This window comes from Bufo gargarizans, chromosome 3 (genome assembly GCF_014858855.1).
Source record: "Bufo gargarizans isolate SCDJY-AF-19 chromosome 3, ASM1485885v1, whole genome shotgun sequence".
Taxonomy (NCBI): domain Eukaryota; kingdom Metazoa; phylum Chordata; class Amphibia; order Anura; family Bufonidae; genus Bufo; species Bufo gargarizans.
Genome location: NC_058082.1, coordinates 509,943,792 through 509,961,612, shown reverse-complemented (window position 1 = coordinate 509,961,612; position 17,821 = coordinate 509,943,792). Strand labels below are relative to the sequence as shown.

At 46.2% G+C, this 17,821-nt stretch overlaps 1 protein-coding gene across 1 annotated transcript in view; it reads left to right on the top strand.

The window, feature by feature from the left end:
• Nucleotides 1-6,609: 6,609 nt before the first annotated feature.
• Nucleotides 6,610-17,821, top strand: part of GDPD1 (glycerophosphodiester phosphodiesterase domain containing 1) — a 104,602-nt gene continuing 93,390 nt past the window's right edge. The window contains exon 1 of the mRNA XM_044283945.1: nucleotides 6,610-7,142. Within this exon, the coding sequence (XP_044139880.1) occupies nucleotides 7,007-7,142 (136 nt within the window). The 5' untranslated portion in view covers nucleotides 6,610-7,006. The remainder of the gene's footprint in view (nucleotides 7,143-17,821) is intronic.

Sequence of the window (17,821 nt, the reverse complement as noted above, 5' to 3'; positions counted from 1 at the left end):
TATTTTCCTGTTGGTGCACGTTCCCAGTATTCTGTGTCTTCGGAAAGAAATAAGAAGAAGCCGTGCTGCTCCCGTGCCTGGAAGAATAGCTATAAAATGTGATCTCTCCAGAACGAAGCCCTGCTTTTTCTGTAGGCTCTCAGCCACTGAACGCTATTATCCATAAATAGGTTTTAATATATAGATATCATACAGGCCAGAAGCAGGAGTGTACCCAGTGCTGTGCCTCCACTTCAGCTAGCTGTCTGTTATTACAGGGACATTTTTCATGTAATCAAAAGATATTCACAAATGACAGTCTATATTGAAGCCATTAATGGGCATCTGTCAGCAGGTTTGTACCTATGGAACTGGCTGGCCTGTTACATGTGTGCTTGGCAGCTGAAGGCGTCTGTGCTGGTCCCATGTTCATATGTGCCCGCATTGCTGAGAAAAAATACGTTTTAATATAGGCAAATGAGCCTCTAGGAGCAACAGGGGCGTTACCATTACACCAAGAGGCTCTGCTCTCTCTGCAACTGCCGCCCCCCTCTGCACTCTGATAGGACCAGGTGGTGAAAGTATAATCACTCCTGGCCCTTTCAATCTGAAGTGCAGAGGGCGCACAGATGCTATGGAGCTGCTGTGCATTAAGAGTATATTGGAGTGAGGCAATACAGCTAATCAATAAAGTGTATAGGGCAGATTTCCCTCTTTATCCTAAAATGTGCCTACTCAGCATTTTTGAATCTGATCAGCTACAGCCGCCTATTATTATAGGATGTTGTACCAGGCACGTAAAACATTGGCAGCCAAGTGGATACACCCGCTGCCTCCTGTTATAGCAGAGTACATAGCAAGACTGAATTGGTGTATACATAAATCTAGCTAAGGAGGTGTGCTGATGATTGGGCCTTGCTGCTACCCCGGGGAGCAACTTCGCTCTCCTCTTCGGGGAGCCAACCCTGAATCTTTACTTCTACTCTTCTTCCTTGAGAGCTGGCAGCCAATTGTTACTGTGATTGTCTCGTGAGGGGGGAAGTTAGTTGTGGGCTTGTACTTGAGTCAATTGTGATTGTCGTGTCAATACTATATCCTAATATGTCTGAACTGTTTTAGACACTGTAAACATGATGTGCATTTTGTTTGTTTTTGGATAAAACTCAATAAAAAGGTATCTGATTTAAAAAAAAAAAAAAAAGTGCAGAGGGCACAGCAGTTGCTGAGAGAGCAGAGCCTCTAGGTGTAATAGCAACACCCCCATTGACCCTAGAGGCTCATCTGCACACGTTAAACCAAGACTTTTCTCAGCAATGCGGGCACATATGAACATGGTACCAGCACAGACGCCTTTAGTTGATAAGCGCACATGTAACAGGTCAGCCAGTTCCAAAGGTACAAACCTGTTGAGAGATGCCCTTTAAGGAGTGAACCTTGATATAAATGGTGATCTTCAGCCGCTCTCTGACTAATGGAAGTGGGTTCTACGGTGGAGCTCCTCAGTCTATTAAATTCATAATGGGGTATTTGAATAAAAAAAATGACAACTTGTGTAAACCCCTGGATAACTGCCAATATGGGTAGTGTCAGGATATTTATGACCTAGGTCGTGAGGCCTAGGCGCAGCTCAGCCCCATTGAAGTGAATGGGGCTGAGCACGATGCCAAGCACAGCCACTATACAATGCACGGTGCAGGTGCCTTCTCAAACACCTGATCGGTAAGGGTCGTGGGCGTCGGACTCCCACCAACCAGAGGATAGGTCATCAGTATTTAAATCTCAGAAAACCCTTTTAACTGAGTCACCAAGGCCGCTCTCTCCTGAAACTCAAAAAATTTGAGCATTGTGCAAAGTTAATTTATTTCAGTAATGCAACTTAAAGGGTGAAACTAACATGAGATAGACTCATTACATTCAAAGCGAGATATTTCAGGCCTTTATTAGTTTATAATTTGGATGATTATGGCTTTTAGCTTATGAAACCCCAAAGTCTTGATTTTGAGGTCCCCTTTGCTCAGGGGTATGGATTAATTAGCGGACTAGAGACTAGACACTTTGAGCCTAGAATATTGAATCTTTTCACAAAATTCTAATTTTAGGCTGCATTAATGCAATTCCTTTTAATTTGCATTACTGAAATAAATGGACTTTTGCACGATATTTTTTCGAGTTTCACCTGTATGTTTTAGTAACTACTTGCATTCCCCTCGTAATAAAAATTCTGGAGCATCTTTTCCTAGAATTTCAATGTTGTGCCATTATTTCTACCATTTTGCCATCTGGGATTTACCCATGGGGGTGTCGCAGTCTGACATTGCCAGACTGTGCAGGGACACATCCCCAGCTAGTACAGCCCAGTTGACAATTCATTCATAAACTTCTAGTAGGAATAATGGAGTCATAAGAATAGATTATTCAGTTGTGGAATACCATGATTTACTAAAACGGACATGTCTGAGGGTGGCAGGGCAGGTGCAGCACACATTACTTACATATCTATTTACTAGATATGACAACTTTTATAAAGATTCTTGCTCACGTGCTGCAGCGGAAGTCCTGCTGCTCAGAGGGAACCACACCAAGCACTGTAAGGCACACGACTACGGGGGCCAGTGATTGGCTGCCGTGGGGACCACCAGAGTGCCGGCACAGGAGTTACAGGAAGTTTAACAGGGTAGCAATGGTTGATTTTTATTTGTTTGCTGTTTTTAATTCCTGGTCGGGCCCCACCCCCACACACGCAATTTGAGATCTGAAGCCATATTAGGCAACATACAGCAGTCCTCAGATATTACTTGCCGGAAGGCTTTCATCATAATCAGAATGACCTATCTAATTAGGAAGTATTGTCTGTGGGTGGATCATTTTCTTAGGATACTTTCACAATTAGCGGTTTTTTTGCAGATCCATCATGGATCTGCAAAGACGCTTCCGTTACAATAATACAACCGCCTGCATCTCTCATGAACGGATCCGGTTGTATTATGTCTTGTATAGCCATGACCGATCCGTCTTAAACACCATTGGAAGGCAATGGGGGACGGATCCGTTTTCTACTGTGCCAGAGAAAATGGATCCGTCCCCATTGACTCACATTGTGTGCCAGGACGAATCCGTTTGGCTCAGTTTCGTCACACGGACACCAAAATGCTGCAGGCAGCGTTTTGGTGTCCACCTCCAAAGCGGAATGGAGACGGAACGAAGGCAAACTGATGCTTTCTGAGCGGATCCTTTTCCATTCAGAATGCATTCGAATGCAAACTGATCCGTTTTGGACAACTTGTGAGAGCCTTGAACGGATCTCGCAAACGGAAAGCCAAAACGCCAGTGTGAAAGTAGCCTTAAAGGGAGAGGGTCTGGGATTCAGCTGACAGCTGTCATGCCCTACTTCACTAGAAAGTACATGCTTGCCATTGCTGAAATTTCTGTAGGAATGGGTGGGTGGGGGGGGGGGAGCAGATTACAGATACTTCTAATAGATTTAAATTTAACATGTCAAAGTTATTTTCTGGAAAGGTTGGGAAAAGAATCTTATTGGATACAGTTGCCCATCTAATAGGACGGCTCGTTCCTATTCACTTGAATAGGAATGAGCCGTCCTGTGGAAGTGAATGGGACGGCTTCTCGTAATTACTATATAAATGAAGGGAAGGCAGGGCTGACGCCCGAGGGTGTCTGGAGTCGGACCCCCGCCAGTCTGATTGGTGACCTACCCAGGGGACTAGGATAACCCCTTTAAATTTTATGGAATTTTATGTGCTCATCTATTTTAGGACATTCCGGTTGACATAAGTGGAGTACGTGGCATAAAATATGCCTCTGAGAAGTAACACGGCACTTCTTGAAGCGTATATAAGAATATGCCAAAACTCGCTGTGTGAATGTCGTTCTCATAGATAACCATGGAAAGCTTATTACAGCAGGTAAGATGGGTATTTTACGCCTCTAAAAAATACACTGTTTATTCTGCAGTGTGAACATGGCCTGACAGGGTCGGGGCAGAGGTTAGGCACTAGGGTCATTTCAGGTTTTGGTGTAAAAAAAATGGTGTGAGGCCCCTTTTTGGTACTTTTAAAACTCCTGTGCAACTATATTTTGTCAAGTGGGTGTTTTTACGCCCTCCTTGCTATTTGGGAGTGCTGTGGGCCCGGACTTGAGCTGGAGCAAATTTACTATTTTCCATGCCTGAAAACTGGAGTAAGGCCAACCTGCACCTGTTGCAGAATAACCGCAGCGCAGCGCAGTACAGCACAAGCAAAGTGCGTTTTGTATTTCTCCAATCTCATGTACACTTTCCAGGCAGAAATTGACCTGCCGTACGGATTTCAAAATCGGTATTGTCAATGATGCTTGCAGTTTTAGCTGCGGCTTTCACCTTTTTCAATGGAAGGGTGAGATCTTCATTAAAACTGAATCAAATTTAAAAAAAACTAAACAAAATTGCTGTTAGAAATGCACATAAATCTGCATTGAAATTTGTGCGGTTCTGGGAGCCTACACCCCTACCCATGTGCAGGTGACCTAAAACCCGAAGTATAAACTACTCCAGTCAGGGGCTAGATTAGTTTTTACTCCAGGCGATCAGACTTTCAGAAGTGCGCCTAATTTATGACGAGGTGCATTTCTCCTAAATCCTCTGGCAACTCGGGGGGCAAATAAAGAACAGTGTAAAAAGACAGTCTTTGTAAATGATCCCCACTGTTATAAAGGCTAAAAGAGTACAGCCGCATCTCATGACTATGCCACGGTCGCCTGAGGCTGAGTACCAAACGGCTGTACAAACCACAGGCGCCCCATAGTAAGGCCTCTTTCACACGAGCGCGACGGATTGGGTCCTGATGCGTTCAGTGAAACTCGCACTATTTTGCAAGCAAGTTCAGTCAGTTTTGTCTGCGATTGCGTTCAGTTTTTAACGTGCGGGTGCAATGCGTTTGGATGCGTTTTTCACGCGCGTGATAAAAAACTAAAGGTTTACAAACAACATCTCATAGCAACCATCAGTGATGCAATGCGTTTTTTATGCAGCCCCATTCACTTCTATGGGGCCAGGGCTGCGTGAAAAACGCAGAATATAGAACATGCTGCGATTATTACGCAACGCAGAACGGATGCGTGAAAAACAACGCCCATGTACACAGACCCATTGAAATGAATATGTCAGGATTCAGTGCGGGTGCTTTGCGTTCACGTCATGCATTGCACCCGCGCGGAAAACTCGCTCATGTTAAAGGGGCCTAAAGGGGTTGTCTCACTTCAGCAAATGGCATTTATCATGTAGAGGAAGTTAATACAAGGCACTTACTAATGTATTGTGATTGTCCATACTGCCTCCTTTGCTGGCTGGATTCACATTATACATTGCTCCTATCCAGGGTTTATGACCACCCTACAACCAATGATTGGTGGCTGTGGTTGCACACTATCGCCTCTCTGGTGGCCAGGACCATGGGGGCTCACATAGGCCAGCGCTTTTTCCTATAGTGTGCAAGCACGGCCACCGCTGATGGATTACAGGGTGGTTGTAACCATGGAAAAGAGCAGTGTATAATGTGATGGAAAAATGAATCCAGTCAGCAAATGAGGCAATATGGACAATCACAATACATTAGTAAGTGCCTTGTGTGAACTTTCCCTACATGATAATGCCATTTGCTGAAGTGACAACCCCTTTAATACGATGCCCCTGTGGTTTACACAGCCGTGTGGTACTCCGCCTTAGGCGCGTGACACAACCCCTTTAATACGATGCCCCTGTGGTTTACACAGCCGTGTGGTACTCCGCCTTAGGCGCGTGACACAACCCCTTTAATACGATGCCCCTGTGGTTTACACAGCCGTGTGGTACTCCGCCTTAGGCGCGTGACACAACCCCTTTAACAATGCAGTTTTGCAGATTACAGCATGTCTTATAATGATGCACAGCAAATAGTGTGAGAGTAAGGCCTCATGCACACGACCGTATGTATTTTGCGGTCTGCAAAAATGATGCATGACGTCCGTGTGCATTCCGTATTTTGCTGAACGGAACAGCTGGCCCCTAATAGAACAGTACTATCCTTGTCCGTAACGCGGACAATAATAGGACATGTTCTATCTTTTTGCGGAACAGACATCGAAACGGAATACACACAGACTAGGGCTACTTTCACACTGGCGCCGTGTAGCTTTACCGTTCCATAGGGATCGTTCATCCTCGTGGTTTGGATTCAGTACCCACATATTTTGGTTTTGTGATTTATTTTTATTTTTTCCTGACTGAAAATCACTTGTGTTGATGTGGATGCGGTTATATCTGCAGGAAGTCCATGGCTTTCTCCATATCTCATACAAAGAAAAGGGGCGGTCACAAACGTCTGCAGTACATCTGCTCCGTGTGAATGTGCCCCAACCCTTCCACCAGTGCCACCACTACAGGCCAGTGACTAGTATAAGGCCCGGGCTGGGTTGGGCGGAAGGTTTACAGCTGTTTATATCTTGGGGACGAGCGCATCTCAGTTTCTGGTAAACTTGATGTAAACCTTTGCACTGCGCATGCGTACTCCTGATCTTTGTTGTACTGTCGCCGGCCGGGCGGGAGTGCGCATGCGCTGTGTACTGGCTGTGACAAGTGTAGATAAACCGGCTAGGAAAGGAAGCTGCTGCAGTGCACCCAGGCTGCCGGGCAGCGCACACACACTCATTGCAGGCAGAGGACATCAACCGACTCATCCACGGCAAGAATATAACGTGTCCACGGGAGAAGACCTGCGATCTGTCATTGGATAGTCCAGAGGTGCCATCGCTCGATCCTGGGGACACCAGCTCAGCCATTCTTATGAGCAGCCAGAAGATTGTGCTGTGCTGTGTGTGCGGCCGGATCACCTCTGTAATCACAGGATCTGCAGGGAGACAGATCGGGGACCAGGCTGCTATGGGAGCTCACTGATCAGCACCTACCGAGGGACACTAACCGCTCTGCAGTCCGATCTGATCGCATCGATCTCCCCTTCCAGACCTGACAGAAGGCGATCGGATCGTCCATAGCAACATGTCAACAGCCTTCTACATACTGACCACCCTGGGGGGTTACCTGATCACCTCAGCGCTGCTCCTGAGATTCCCCAGCCTCCTGCACAAGAAGAAACAGCAGAAGTTCCGCTGCAGACACATCTCCCACCGGGGAGGTAAGGCGATGGGATGCGGAGTGGGAGACACACATGTGACCTTGAGGGGTTCTCCCAAATCCTGCACAACTCAAACATACACACCTGTCATTAGGGTTGGCATATAACCAAACCATAGAAGAACCTGGCTGATACCATTTGGTTTCACCCCCCACGCCCCCCTAAAATGAGACTCTAAGGGTACAATCATACAAGTGCAGATTTCCAAACCTTGCATTGAAAAGGGTGAAATCTTCACCCCAAAAAATCACACAAACAATTGACTTGCAGCAGATTTCTAAATCCACACACGCGTCTGGTCGATTTCCGCAGAGAAACAAAGTGTCTAATCTCATACACTTTGCTGGTCCCGTATTATGCTGCGGTTTTTCCGCATGTACCGTAAATCCCTAAGGCCCCCTGCACACTTTGCAGAAAAACCGCAGCGTAGTACCTGCCCTGCGTATTTCCAGCATGTCAGTTATGTCTGCGGTTTTAGCTGCAGGTCAATGTGCAGAAAATCTGCAATGTGTAACAGCGTTTTTTTGTTTGTTTGGATTTGACGCAGATCTCACCCTTCATTGAAAAGAGTGAAATCCGCAGCTAAAACCGCAAACCTAATAGACATGCTGCGGATTCGGAAATACACAGGGCAGGTCAATTTCCGCATGGAAAAAACCTGCAAAGTGTACATGAGATCTCACACACTTTGCTGGTATTGTACTACGCTGCGGTTTTTCTGCAAAGTGTGCAGGGGGCCTTAGGGATTTACATGCGGAAAAACCGCAGCATAATACGGGACCAGCAAAGTGTATGAGATTGGACACTTTTTTCCGTGTGGAAATGAATCTGATGGGTGGATCTAGAAATGCGCAGAATGTCAGTTGTGTGATTTTTTTTTTTGGTGTAATAGACATGCTGCGGATTTGGAATCTCTCACGGCAGGTCAATTTCCAAACAAAATAAATCCGCAAGTGTACATGAGATTTGTGTAGATTCACTTTGCTGGTACTGAACTACACAGTGTTTTTTCCGCACAGGAAAAAAAAACGCACGTATTCCGCAACACATTCAGATGGCCTAAGGCCTGCGTTGTGGATTGCATATGTTTTTTCCACCCGGATTCTCTTGCAGAAAAACCGCAGCATAAAACAGTATCAGCAGAGTGTATGCGGCTAGAGTCATGTACACTTAGGTTTTTTGCTGTGTGTATGTCGGTTCTTTTTTTGTGCGATTTAGGCCTCATGCACACAACCGTTGTTTTGGTCAGAATCTGAATTTTTGCGGCTTGGATGCGGACCCATTCACTTCAATGGGACCGCAAAAGATGCGGACAGCACACAGAGTTGCTCCGTTCCGTGGTCCGCAAAAAAAATAATATTACCTGTCTTATTCTTGTCCGTTTTGCAGACAAGAATAGGCAGTTATATCAATGGCTGTCCGTGCCGTTCCGCAAATGGTGGAACGCACACGGACGCTATCCGTAATTTGCGGACCGCAAAACACACAACAGTCGTGTGCATGAGGCCTTATGGTGCAGTTTTCACCCTTTTGGATGCAAGGATGAGATCTGCGGAAAACGCATCAAATCCGCACACCAAAAACTGTAATTAACACATGCAGTTTTTGGTGCAGATCTGGTTTGGGAACGCAGAAATCCTCAGTACTAGCTACAGGGTGAGATTTTCTAAATCCAGTGTACACGGTGTGGAAATTTTCCATGTGTAATCCGTGGTATGTGAGCTTTGAATAGATTTCCAGTGTAGATTTCACCCTTTGAAAGGCAGAGGGGCAAACTCTGGGGCAAATCCGCCTCAAAATCTGCCTGTAACATAATGCAGTGAAATCTGCACAAAAATCTGCTTATTTATATGCACTAAAACTTCATAAAAAATTGTACATAAATCTGCACTATTTCGTTTTGGTGCGTTTTCTGTACGTCTGTTTTTTTTTTTGTTTTTTTTTTTACACATTAACCACTGGCAAATCTCATTCACTTTACTGGTACTGTATTACGCTACGTTTTTTTCACAAGAAAATCCGCACTGAGAAACTGCACATAATCCGCGATGTGTGCCGGGTTTACAAACCAGTGCAGGTATACAAACTGAAAATCAGCACAGATTTCCGTGCAGATATCTGTGCGTTTCCACACCAAATCTGCACCAAAAAACGTATGTGTTTCTTGTGGTTTTTATTGCAGATTTGATCTCGTTCATCCTTGCATTGAAAAAGGGTGAAATTAGCTAAAAAAATAAAATAAATTGCCCAAACAATTGACGTGCTGCGGATCTGCACAGTTAGTTTCCGCATGGAAGAAAAAAGCAAAGTTCACATGAGATTTGTCTAATTTCATACACTTTGCTGGTACTGTATTGTGTTTTTTACACACAAGAATCCACGTGGAAAAAACCGCTTGTTTTCCGCAATGCGTGCAGTTAACCTTAGGGCGCCTTCACACGTGGCAAATTTTGTTGCAGAAATTTCAGTTCTGTTTATGTGAATGGGGTTGTTTCGGCGGCAGGCAGTTCTGCAGGCACCATTCAAATGAATGGATCGGATTTTCAGTCGCAGAAATATCGGTCACAAGAGCTGCTGCATTTGAAGGCGCTTTAAAGTCTACCTAAAAAAAATGTAAAATGTCAGAAATACCCCAGTAATAATTTCTGTAATGTTCTTTCTTTATTGATTTGATTGGCCCCCAAAGTTTGGGCCTTCCTGAAGCGATTTTAAGTGCAGCGCATGCAGAATCCGTACACCGTAGCCATATATGCGATGTACGGATTCTGATTTCTAAAATATGCGCTACAGTGACCATAGAGCAGACTATCCTCTGGATAGGTCATCAGTATCTGATCGTGGGGGGTCCGACACCTGGGACACCACCGTTCAACTGTTTGAGGAGACCACTGAGCTCCAGTGAACGCCACCGCCACCTCTTAGCTTACCAAGCACATCGCTGTACATTGGATAGCGGCTGCGCCTCTGCCATGTGGCTGATCAACGTGATGTCACTGGCCTAGGGTAAGCTGCGGGGGAAGGCTGCGGCGCTCACAGGAGTGCTGTGGTTACCTCAAACAGCTGATTGTGGGGTCCTGGGTGTCGGACCGCCACAGTCAGATACTGATGACCTGTCCAGGGAATACGTCATCAGTATAAAAGTCGGAAAGCCCCTTTAAGCTGTACATGCTTCAAGCTCATAGTAAGGACCCATTGAGGTCAGTGTGTCCCTATTGTACCTTTATCGTGTGGAGGTTTTTCACAGATTCTTGCAGCCGGCCGCATTGGACGCTGTTTTTCATTTCTCCCCTAAACTCATATATTTCTAGGGTAGATGTCCCCGTTATATATATTACCATACAACATAGAGGATGTGCGTGACACCTGAAGGTACCCTTATCCCTTAAGGTCCAGTCACACGTCCGTATGTGTTTTGCGGCTCCGTAAAACACGGACACCGACAATGTGCGTTCCGCATTTTGCGAACTGCACATTGTCGGCACTCTCGCAGAAATTGCCTTTTCTTGTCCGCAATTGCGGACAAGAACAGGACATGTTCTATTTTTTTGCGGAACGGAAGTGCGGATCCGCAAATGCAGACCGCACATTCCGGATGCGGACCCATTTTGCGGACGTGTGAATGGACCCTAGGGTAACATTGTTGAAAATGGACGATCTCACCACCATTGTCACTTGGAAAGAAGACGGTCGAGCCTGAATTTTTCATCTGGACCAACGATCTTTGGTTCTTACAAGAGATCTTTCCTCCATGAACAGTCTTTATATGAAAGAGCGCTCCCACAAAAAAATCTCTATCCTTCACCAGGTGTCATTGGCGAGTTTAAATGACTGTAACGGCCAATATGGACTTAAATGTGTACGGCTTCATCTGCCTAATCGTTCATTCAATGGTTGTTCAGCAATCAGTCTACAGTAAAGGCCATCTGTCAGCAGATTTGTACCTAGGAAACTGGCCGACCTGTGACATGTGCGCTTGGCAGCTGAAGACGTCTGTGTCTTCTGTCCTATGTTCATATGTGCCCGCCCTGCTGAGAAAAATTAGGTTTCAAATAATATATGCAAATGAGCCTCTAGGAGCAACAGGGGCGTTACCATTACACCTAGAGGCTCAGGTCTCTCCGCAAGTGCAGAGGGCGACATATGCCCGTTAATGTATGTGGTCACCTTTACGCTATCACAAAGCTACAAACCCGTAGTGTTTCCTTATGTGGTCTGTTGTCACAGTCCGTACACCTCTAAATTATGTTAGAATTTTGATGTCCTGTCCTTAGGATAGGTCTACAATATCTAATTGGTGGAGGTCTAAGGCCCCTTGCAGACGAGCGTTCCTCCCGCAGCGAGTCCGCAATGCAGCTCCCAGCCTGACGTCCCGGGGGCCACATACAGTAGCATTATATTGATTTATGATGCTATGTAACCCTTACAATTCTGGAATGTATTGGATAACACTGGGATAATGCTACCAGTGTTATCCAATACATTCCAGAACTGTAAGGGTTACATAGCATCATAAAATCAATATAATGCTATGTGAATGCCGTCAGAGCTGGGAGGTCAGGCCGGGGGTGTTGCGATGTGGACTCGCTGCGGGAGGAACGCTCGTCTGCAAGGGGCCTAACGCTGGGTTCAGACCTGAGCGTTCTGAAACGAGCACTCTGTATGCGCGATTGTACGGGCGTTTACAATCGCGCATACAGAGACTGGCGTTCACACATTGTCGCGCGTTCCCGAATTTCTATGTGCGGGAACGCGCGACAAACGCCCAAAAAAAAGCTCAAGCACTTGTTTGAGCGTCGGGCGTTTTACAGCGCGATTGTACGCGCTGTAAAACGCCCAGGTGAGAACCATTCCCATAGGGAATCATTGGTTCTTGCCTGTTGTGCGTTTTACAGCGAGTAGGAACGCGCTGTAAAACGCTCAGGTGTGAACCCAGCGTAACTCTTCGCTGTCCTGCTGATCAGCTGTTTGAAGAGGCAGTGGTGCTTTAGTGAGTGCTGCGGCTTCTTCCTAGGCCTGTGACGCCTTCAAGGGGGTTGTATGGGCTGTAGGTATTGACGACTTATCCTCTGGATTTGTCATCAATATCAGATTGGTGGGAGTCCGACACCCGGCACCCCCACTGATCAGCGGTTTGAAGAGGCAGTGGCCCCAGAAAGGATATAGAGTGGAAGGAAAAGACTCTGTACACTGTGTATTGTCTGGTGCCAGCATACTGCATCTCTTCTCCATTTCTATCGCACGGACACCGCGCCGTGTATAGAGCTGTCCGCCTCTGCACCCTACACTGTATAGTTTCTGGCACCCAGTGGGTGCGCTGGTGTCGGATCCCCACTTTGATATTCATGGTCGATCCTGAGGATAGATCATCTGTATCTGTAGCACAAAAAAAAACTTTAATTATCTGTACTATTTCATACATTTTTAAAAATTGAAAATAGATTTATCGTCCGTTATCAATCAGCGCTACAGAGTATGTGAGCGATACTTATTGTACTGCGCTGTGTTATAGTACACAACTGATATATTGGATCCATTGTCAGCGAGGAGTGCTGATACCATGTAGCACACTTCTGTTAGGAGCTTAGGTTGGCGTTCTTTATTACCGGATTTAGCTTTTCAGGTGCAGTAAGGTATTACATATTGTATACAGCCAGGTGTGAACACTTGCTATCCTCCCACAGCCAGAAGATCCATAATACACTTATTCATTGCAGCTGCAATGTGCTTGTCATTAAGAGCCAGTGTGATGTAGGGCACATCTGCAGGGCACAGAGGACAGGATTTGCCAAGCACAACACGGCACCCATGTGTCAGCCTTTATACACCAGGCACAGAACTAACCGCAGCTCTGTAATACAGAACCCTAGGGTGCCATTCTTTCAGTTAGGGCTTGTTCACACGAATACCGTCCGAGGGGCAGCCGCATGGGGATCGTGGACCCATTCACTTGAATAGGTCCGCGATCCCTCCGTTCCGCAAAAAGATAGAGCATGTTCTATCTTTTTGCAGTGCAGAGGCATGGAACGTAACCCCTCGAATCACTCTGTAGTGTTCCGTTCCGTTCCGTGCTTCCGTTACGTATCTCCGGATTTGCAGACCCATTGAAGTGAATGGGTTTGCATCCATGATGTGGAATTCATGCGTAACAGTGCCCGTGTATTGCGGATCCGCAAATGCGGTCCGCAATACGGCAACGGGCAGCACACGTTCGTGCTCGTTCACACAAACGTATTTTGCGTTCCATATACAGGCCGTTTTCTGCGTTCCACATACATTCATTTCAATGGGTCTTCAAAACATGCGGACAGCACTCTGTGTGCTCCGTTCCGTGCGGACCGCAAAAAACAGCACGGTTGTTCGAACGAGCCATAATAGGCCTCCTGTTTTGTTCCGCAAATTGCGGAAGGCACACGGGCGCCATCCGCGTTTAGCGGATCCACAAAAAAACGGCACGGTCGTGTGAACGAGCCCTTAGCTGTTGCACTTCAGATTAAGGGCTCGTTCACACGAACGTGTAAAGCCCGTGCCCATGCTGTGGACCGCGAATTGCTGTCCGCAATGCACGGGCACCGTCCATGGGGCAGGCACATGTGAACGAGCCCTAACAGAAATAAAGTAGCAATCAGACATATAGCGGGGCAGATACAGTGGCGGTAGACTGCCGAATGTACCATATATGGATGCCCTTGATAGAATGTCTTGTTTGATTTTAAACAGAAGTGTTACCTAAAGAGTTACTTGTGCAGCACGTGTCCGCCGTGTGTATGGTCTGTCTTGTGTCTGACAGGTGCAAGGCACCACATTGCTATCCCGGGTGACATTCTACCACATTGTCAGCTGCATAGCCAAACAATAGGCAGACAAGGCAAGTACCGCAACACGAGAGCAGCTCATCGTCAGATGATATTGTGGATATGACCATGTTCTGTCACACCACCTCGCACCACCTTGTGTCTTTTATTGATATTGAGTCATCCTTTGTACCTTTTATCAGATAGCAGTATGTCATAAAATACGTATCCATGAGGCTTATGTTAGGAGAGTTAAATTCTGACATCCGGAAATAGTCTAGTACAGGGCTGGCCAACCTGTGGCTCTCCAGCTGTTGTAAAACTACAACTCCCTCCATGCCCTGCTGTAGGCAGACTGGGCATGCTGGGAGTTGTAGTTTGGCAACAGCTGGAGAGCCTGGTTGGCCATCCCTGCTCTAGTAATACAACCATCACGTGCTCTCTTGTATACCCAGAACATTTAATTATTATGGGCACGAGATTTATCAAAACTAGTGTAAAGGAAAACTGGTTTAGTTGCCCATAGCAACCAATCAGATTGCATCTTTGTTTTTTCAGAGCTTCAATGGAAAATGAAAGGTGGAATCTGATTGCTTGCTATGGGCAACTAAGCCAGTTTTCCTTTATACCAGTTTTGCTAAATCTCCCCCTATTATGTGTCTATGCCCTCTTCTTAAAGCTGCCTCATTGGGGGAGAAAGTGATGTTGTTGGTTGTTTTGGGCAACTTTTGCACAGCAGTAATGTTTATAGATGTGGGTATGTGTCGAACCTTATGGGGTCATTTATTAAAGTGGTGTAAAGTAGAAAACTGTCTCAGTTGTCCATAGCAACTAATCAGATTTCACCTATCATTTTTGACAGCTCCTTTGGAAAATGAAAGATGGAATCTGATTGGTTGCTATGGGCAACTAAGCCAGTTCTACTTTACACCAGTTTGATAAATGACCCCATTCGTTTCTAGCCTATGGGTACGACACACAGTAGCCATTCTGCAGCTACGGCCGAGTACCCCATAGCCATAGGGCCTGCAGAAGACTCCAATGGATTGCATTGTTTAGTGGTTCTTCCTTGTTAACGGCTCCACAGTTCTGCGGGAGCCGAGCAGCCATGGACACAGAAGACCGACTAAACAATACCATCTTAATTAGTTAATTGTAGCCGCTCCAGCTTGTACGGCCACACAGTTACTTTAATGGGTCCGCGATCCGGCCATTCTGCAAAAAGATAGGACATGTTCTATCTTTTTGCGGAACGAAGTACGGGACGAAACCCCACTGAAGCACTCCGTAGTGCTCCCGTAGGGTTCTGTTCCGCACCATTCCGCATCTCTGAATTTGCGGACCCATTGAAGTGAATGGGTACGCATCCGTGATGCGGAATGGCCACGGAACAGCGCCCGCGGTCGCAATACGGCAATGGTAAGCACACGTTCGTGTGCAGGAGGCCTTAGGCTGACAGCTATCTAATGTTTATGGGAGCCTAAGTTTACCCATTTAAAGGGAACCTGTCACCGGGATTTTGTGTATAGAGCTGAGGACATGGGCTGCTACATGGCCGCTAGGACATCTGCAATATCCAGTCCCCATAGCTCTGTGTGCTTTTATTGTGTAAAAAAACGATTTTATAGATATGTAAATTAACCTTAGATGAGTCCTGTATCCTCCATGCTTCAGAGAGGAGTCCAGTGTTCTCTGACTCTGAGCCCAGCCATGCCCACTGTGAAGGAGCCCAGCACCGCCCCGCATCCTCCGAATCTCCTCCTTGCTCCCCAACGTCACAAAGTTAGAGTGCCGTAATCTCGCGATGCGCGAGCTAGCGCATGCGCAGTGTCAGCATAGTGTTCCTTCCCTGTGCTGGCATCAGCCTCAGGGAATGAAGTGCGCACTTTGTGACGTCAGGGTGCAAGGAGGAGGCGGCTTTGCTGGGCTCCTTCACAGTGGGCGTGGCTTGGCTCAGAGTCAGAGAACGCTCATCTAAGGGTAATTTACATATCTATAAAATCATTTTTATGACACACTAAAAGCACACAGAGCTATGGGGACTGGATTGCTGCAGATCCACCAATTCCCAAGCTCCTCATTTGCCATTCATGATGGAGGCACCTTTTCAGACTACCTGGTGCATGTTGCGTATTTGGTTGTCCAGGACACTCTTGCTGGCCTCAGATTGGCCAGCACTGATCATGTGAGCAGGGCTGGACAATCCACTAGCAGGGCTGGACAAGCAGGAAGCCTTGCACTACTGATGCACTGTATGTGAGAAGCTGGGGTGCACCTAGCATTTCTGCTGCCTGAGGCGAAAACTGAAATGCCCTCCCCAATGCCAGTTTCTTAACCTAACCCCCTCCCTTCAGACCATGGCCCTTCGACTGCCCCTCTCTTGCCCCTACCTGGTGCTGCCTGAGGCGATCGCCTCACCTGGCCTCATTGGTGGTGCCCCCCTGGTGAGAAGTAGTTCGGCCTTCTTGTATGATAAAAGAGGAGCCTGGGAATCAGTGGATCTGCTGCTGGAACTCCCATTATGTGTTCTGTGTATTCCCAAATGTGAACTTTTTCCTTGAAATGGAGGGTTTCTTAACTTGTATATGTACAACGCCCAAAGTAATTTTCCTAAAACATTGGATTTTAGCCAGTAGACAGTTTTAGTCCTAATTGAGATGACAGTAATATCTGTATGTGTGATATCTTACATAGAACAAGGACCCTTTAAAGTAAATGGTGCAACTCACAGTTTTTCGGCATGGGCCAGCTTGCCTGTTTTCTGTTCGAGATTTGTTCATTCAAATAAATAGGCCCGGAAAAAAAACAGATACACATAAACATACAGACATCTAGATACATCTTTTTTTGCAGATAGAAATCAACGTGGCCCTCTGAATCCAGCCTTAGCTGTAGGATCAAATTTACCACATTCTTACATACTTCTAGATTATTCAGGAGTTTACCAATGTATGGGAGAACTCTTTCCCTGTCTCTCATAAGCTGCTGGCAGCCTCCACTAGGAGGAGCTGTATAAATATGTATACATTGTGCTCCCCCTAGTGGCAGCTTCTTGAAGCCACATTTTATCATTTCATTCTATAACTGTATGAAGGAAAGCACCAGTCAGCTGGCTGTGTTTAAATGTCAGCAAGTATAGTATACAGCCATTTTCATATTTGCGGACAAGGTTCACACATGAACGTTTTTCTTGTAGATTATGAATGTTTCTAGAGTAAATTGGTATTTATTTGGTAACCTGAGTCTTGTTTTCTATGTACTCAACAAAGTAAGGCCCCTTGCAGACGAGCGAGTTTTCCGCGCGGGTGCAATGCGTGATGCGAACGCATTGCGCCTGCACGGAATCAGGACCCATTCATTTCATTGGGTCTGTGTACATGGGTGTTGGTTTTCACGCATCACTTGTGCGTTGCGTGAAAATCACAGCATGTTCTATATTCTGCGATTTTCACGCAACGCTGGCCCCAGTGGATGGTTGCTAAGAGATGTTGTTTGTAAACATTCCGTTTTTTTTTATCACGCGTGTGTAAAATGCATTAAATCGCATTGCACCCGCGTGATAAAAACTGAACAACGGAATGCGATCGCAGACAAAACGGAATGAACTTGCTTGCGAAATCGCACATTTTCACTGAACGCAACACATCTGGACCTAATCCGCTCACACTTGTCTGCAAGGGGCCTAATTGTATAACACTTGTATTGTATAAAAGTTAAAGGGGTTGAACCCGAACATAACCCCCTCTTCCCCCATTCAGGCCCTCTGAGTTGAAAATGCTGTGATGCTCTCCCTTGCTCTGCGCTGTATTGCACAGGGCAAAGCCTTTTTTCTTAGGATCCAGTGAAGTACTGGGCTATGCTAGGCGAAGGCTAGGGCAGCACTGTAGA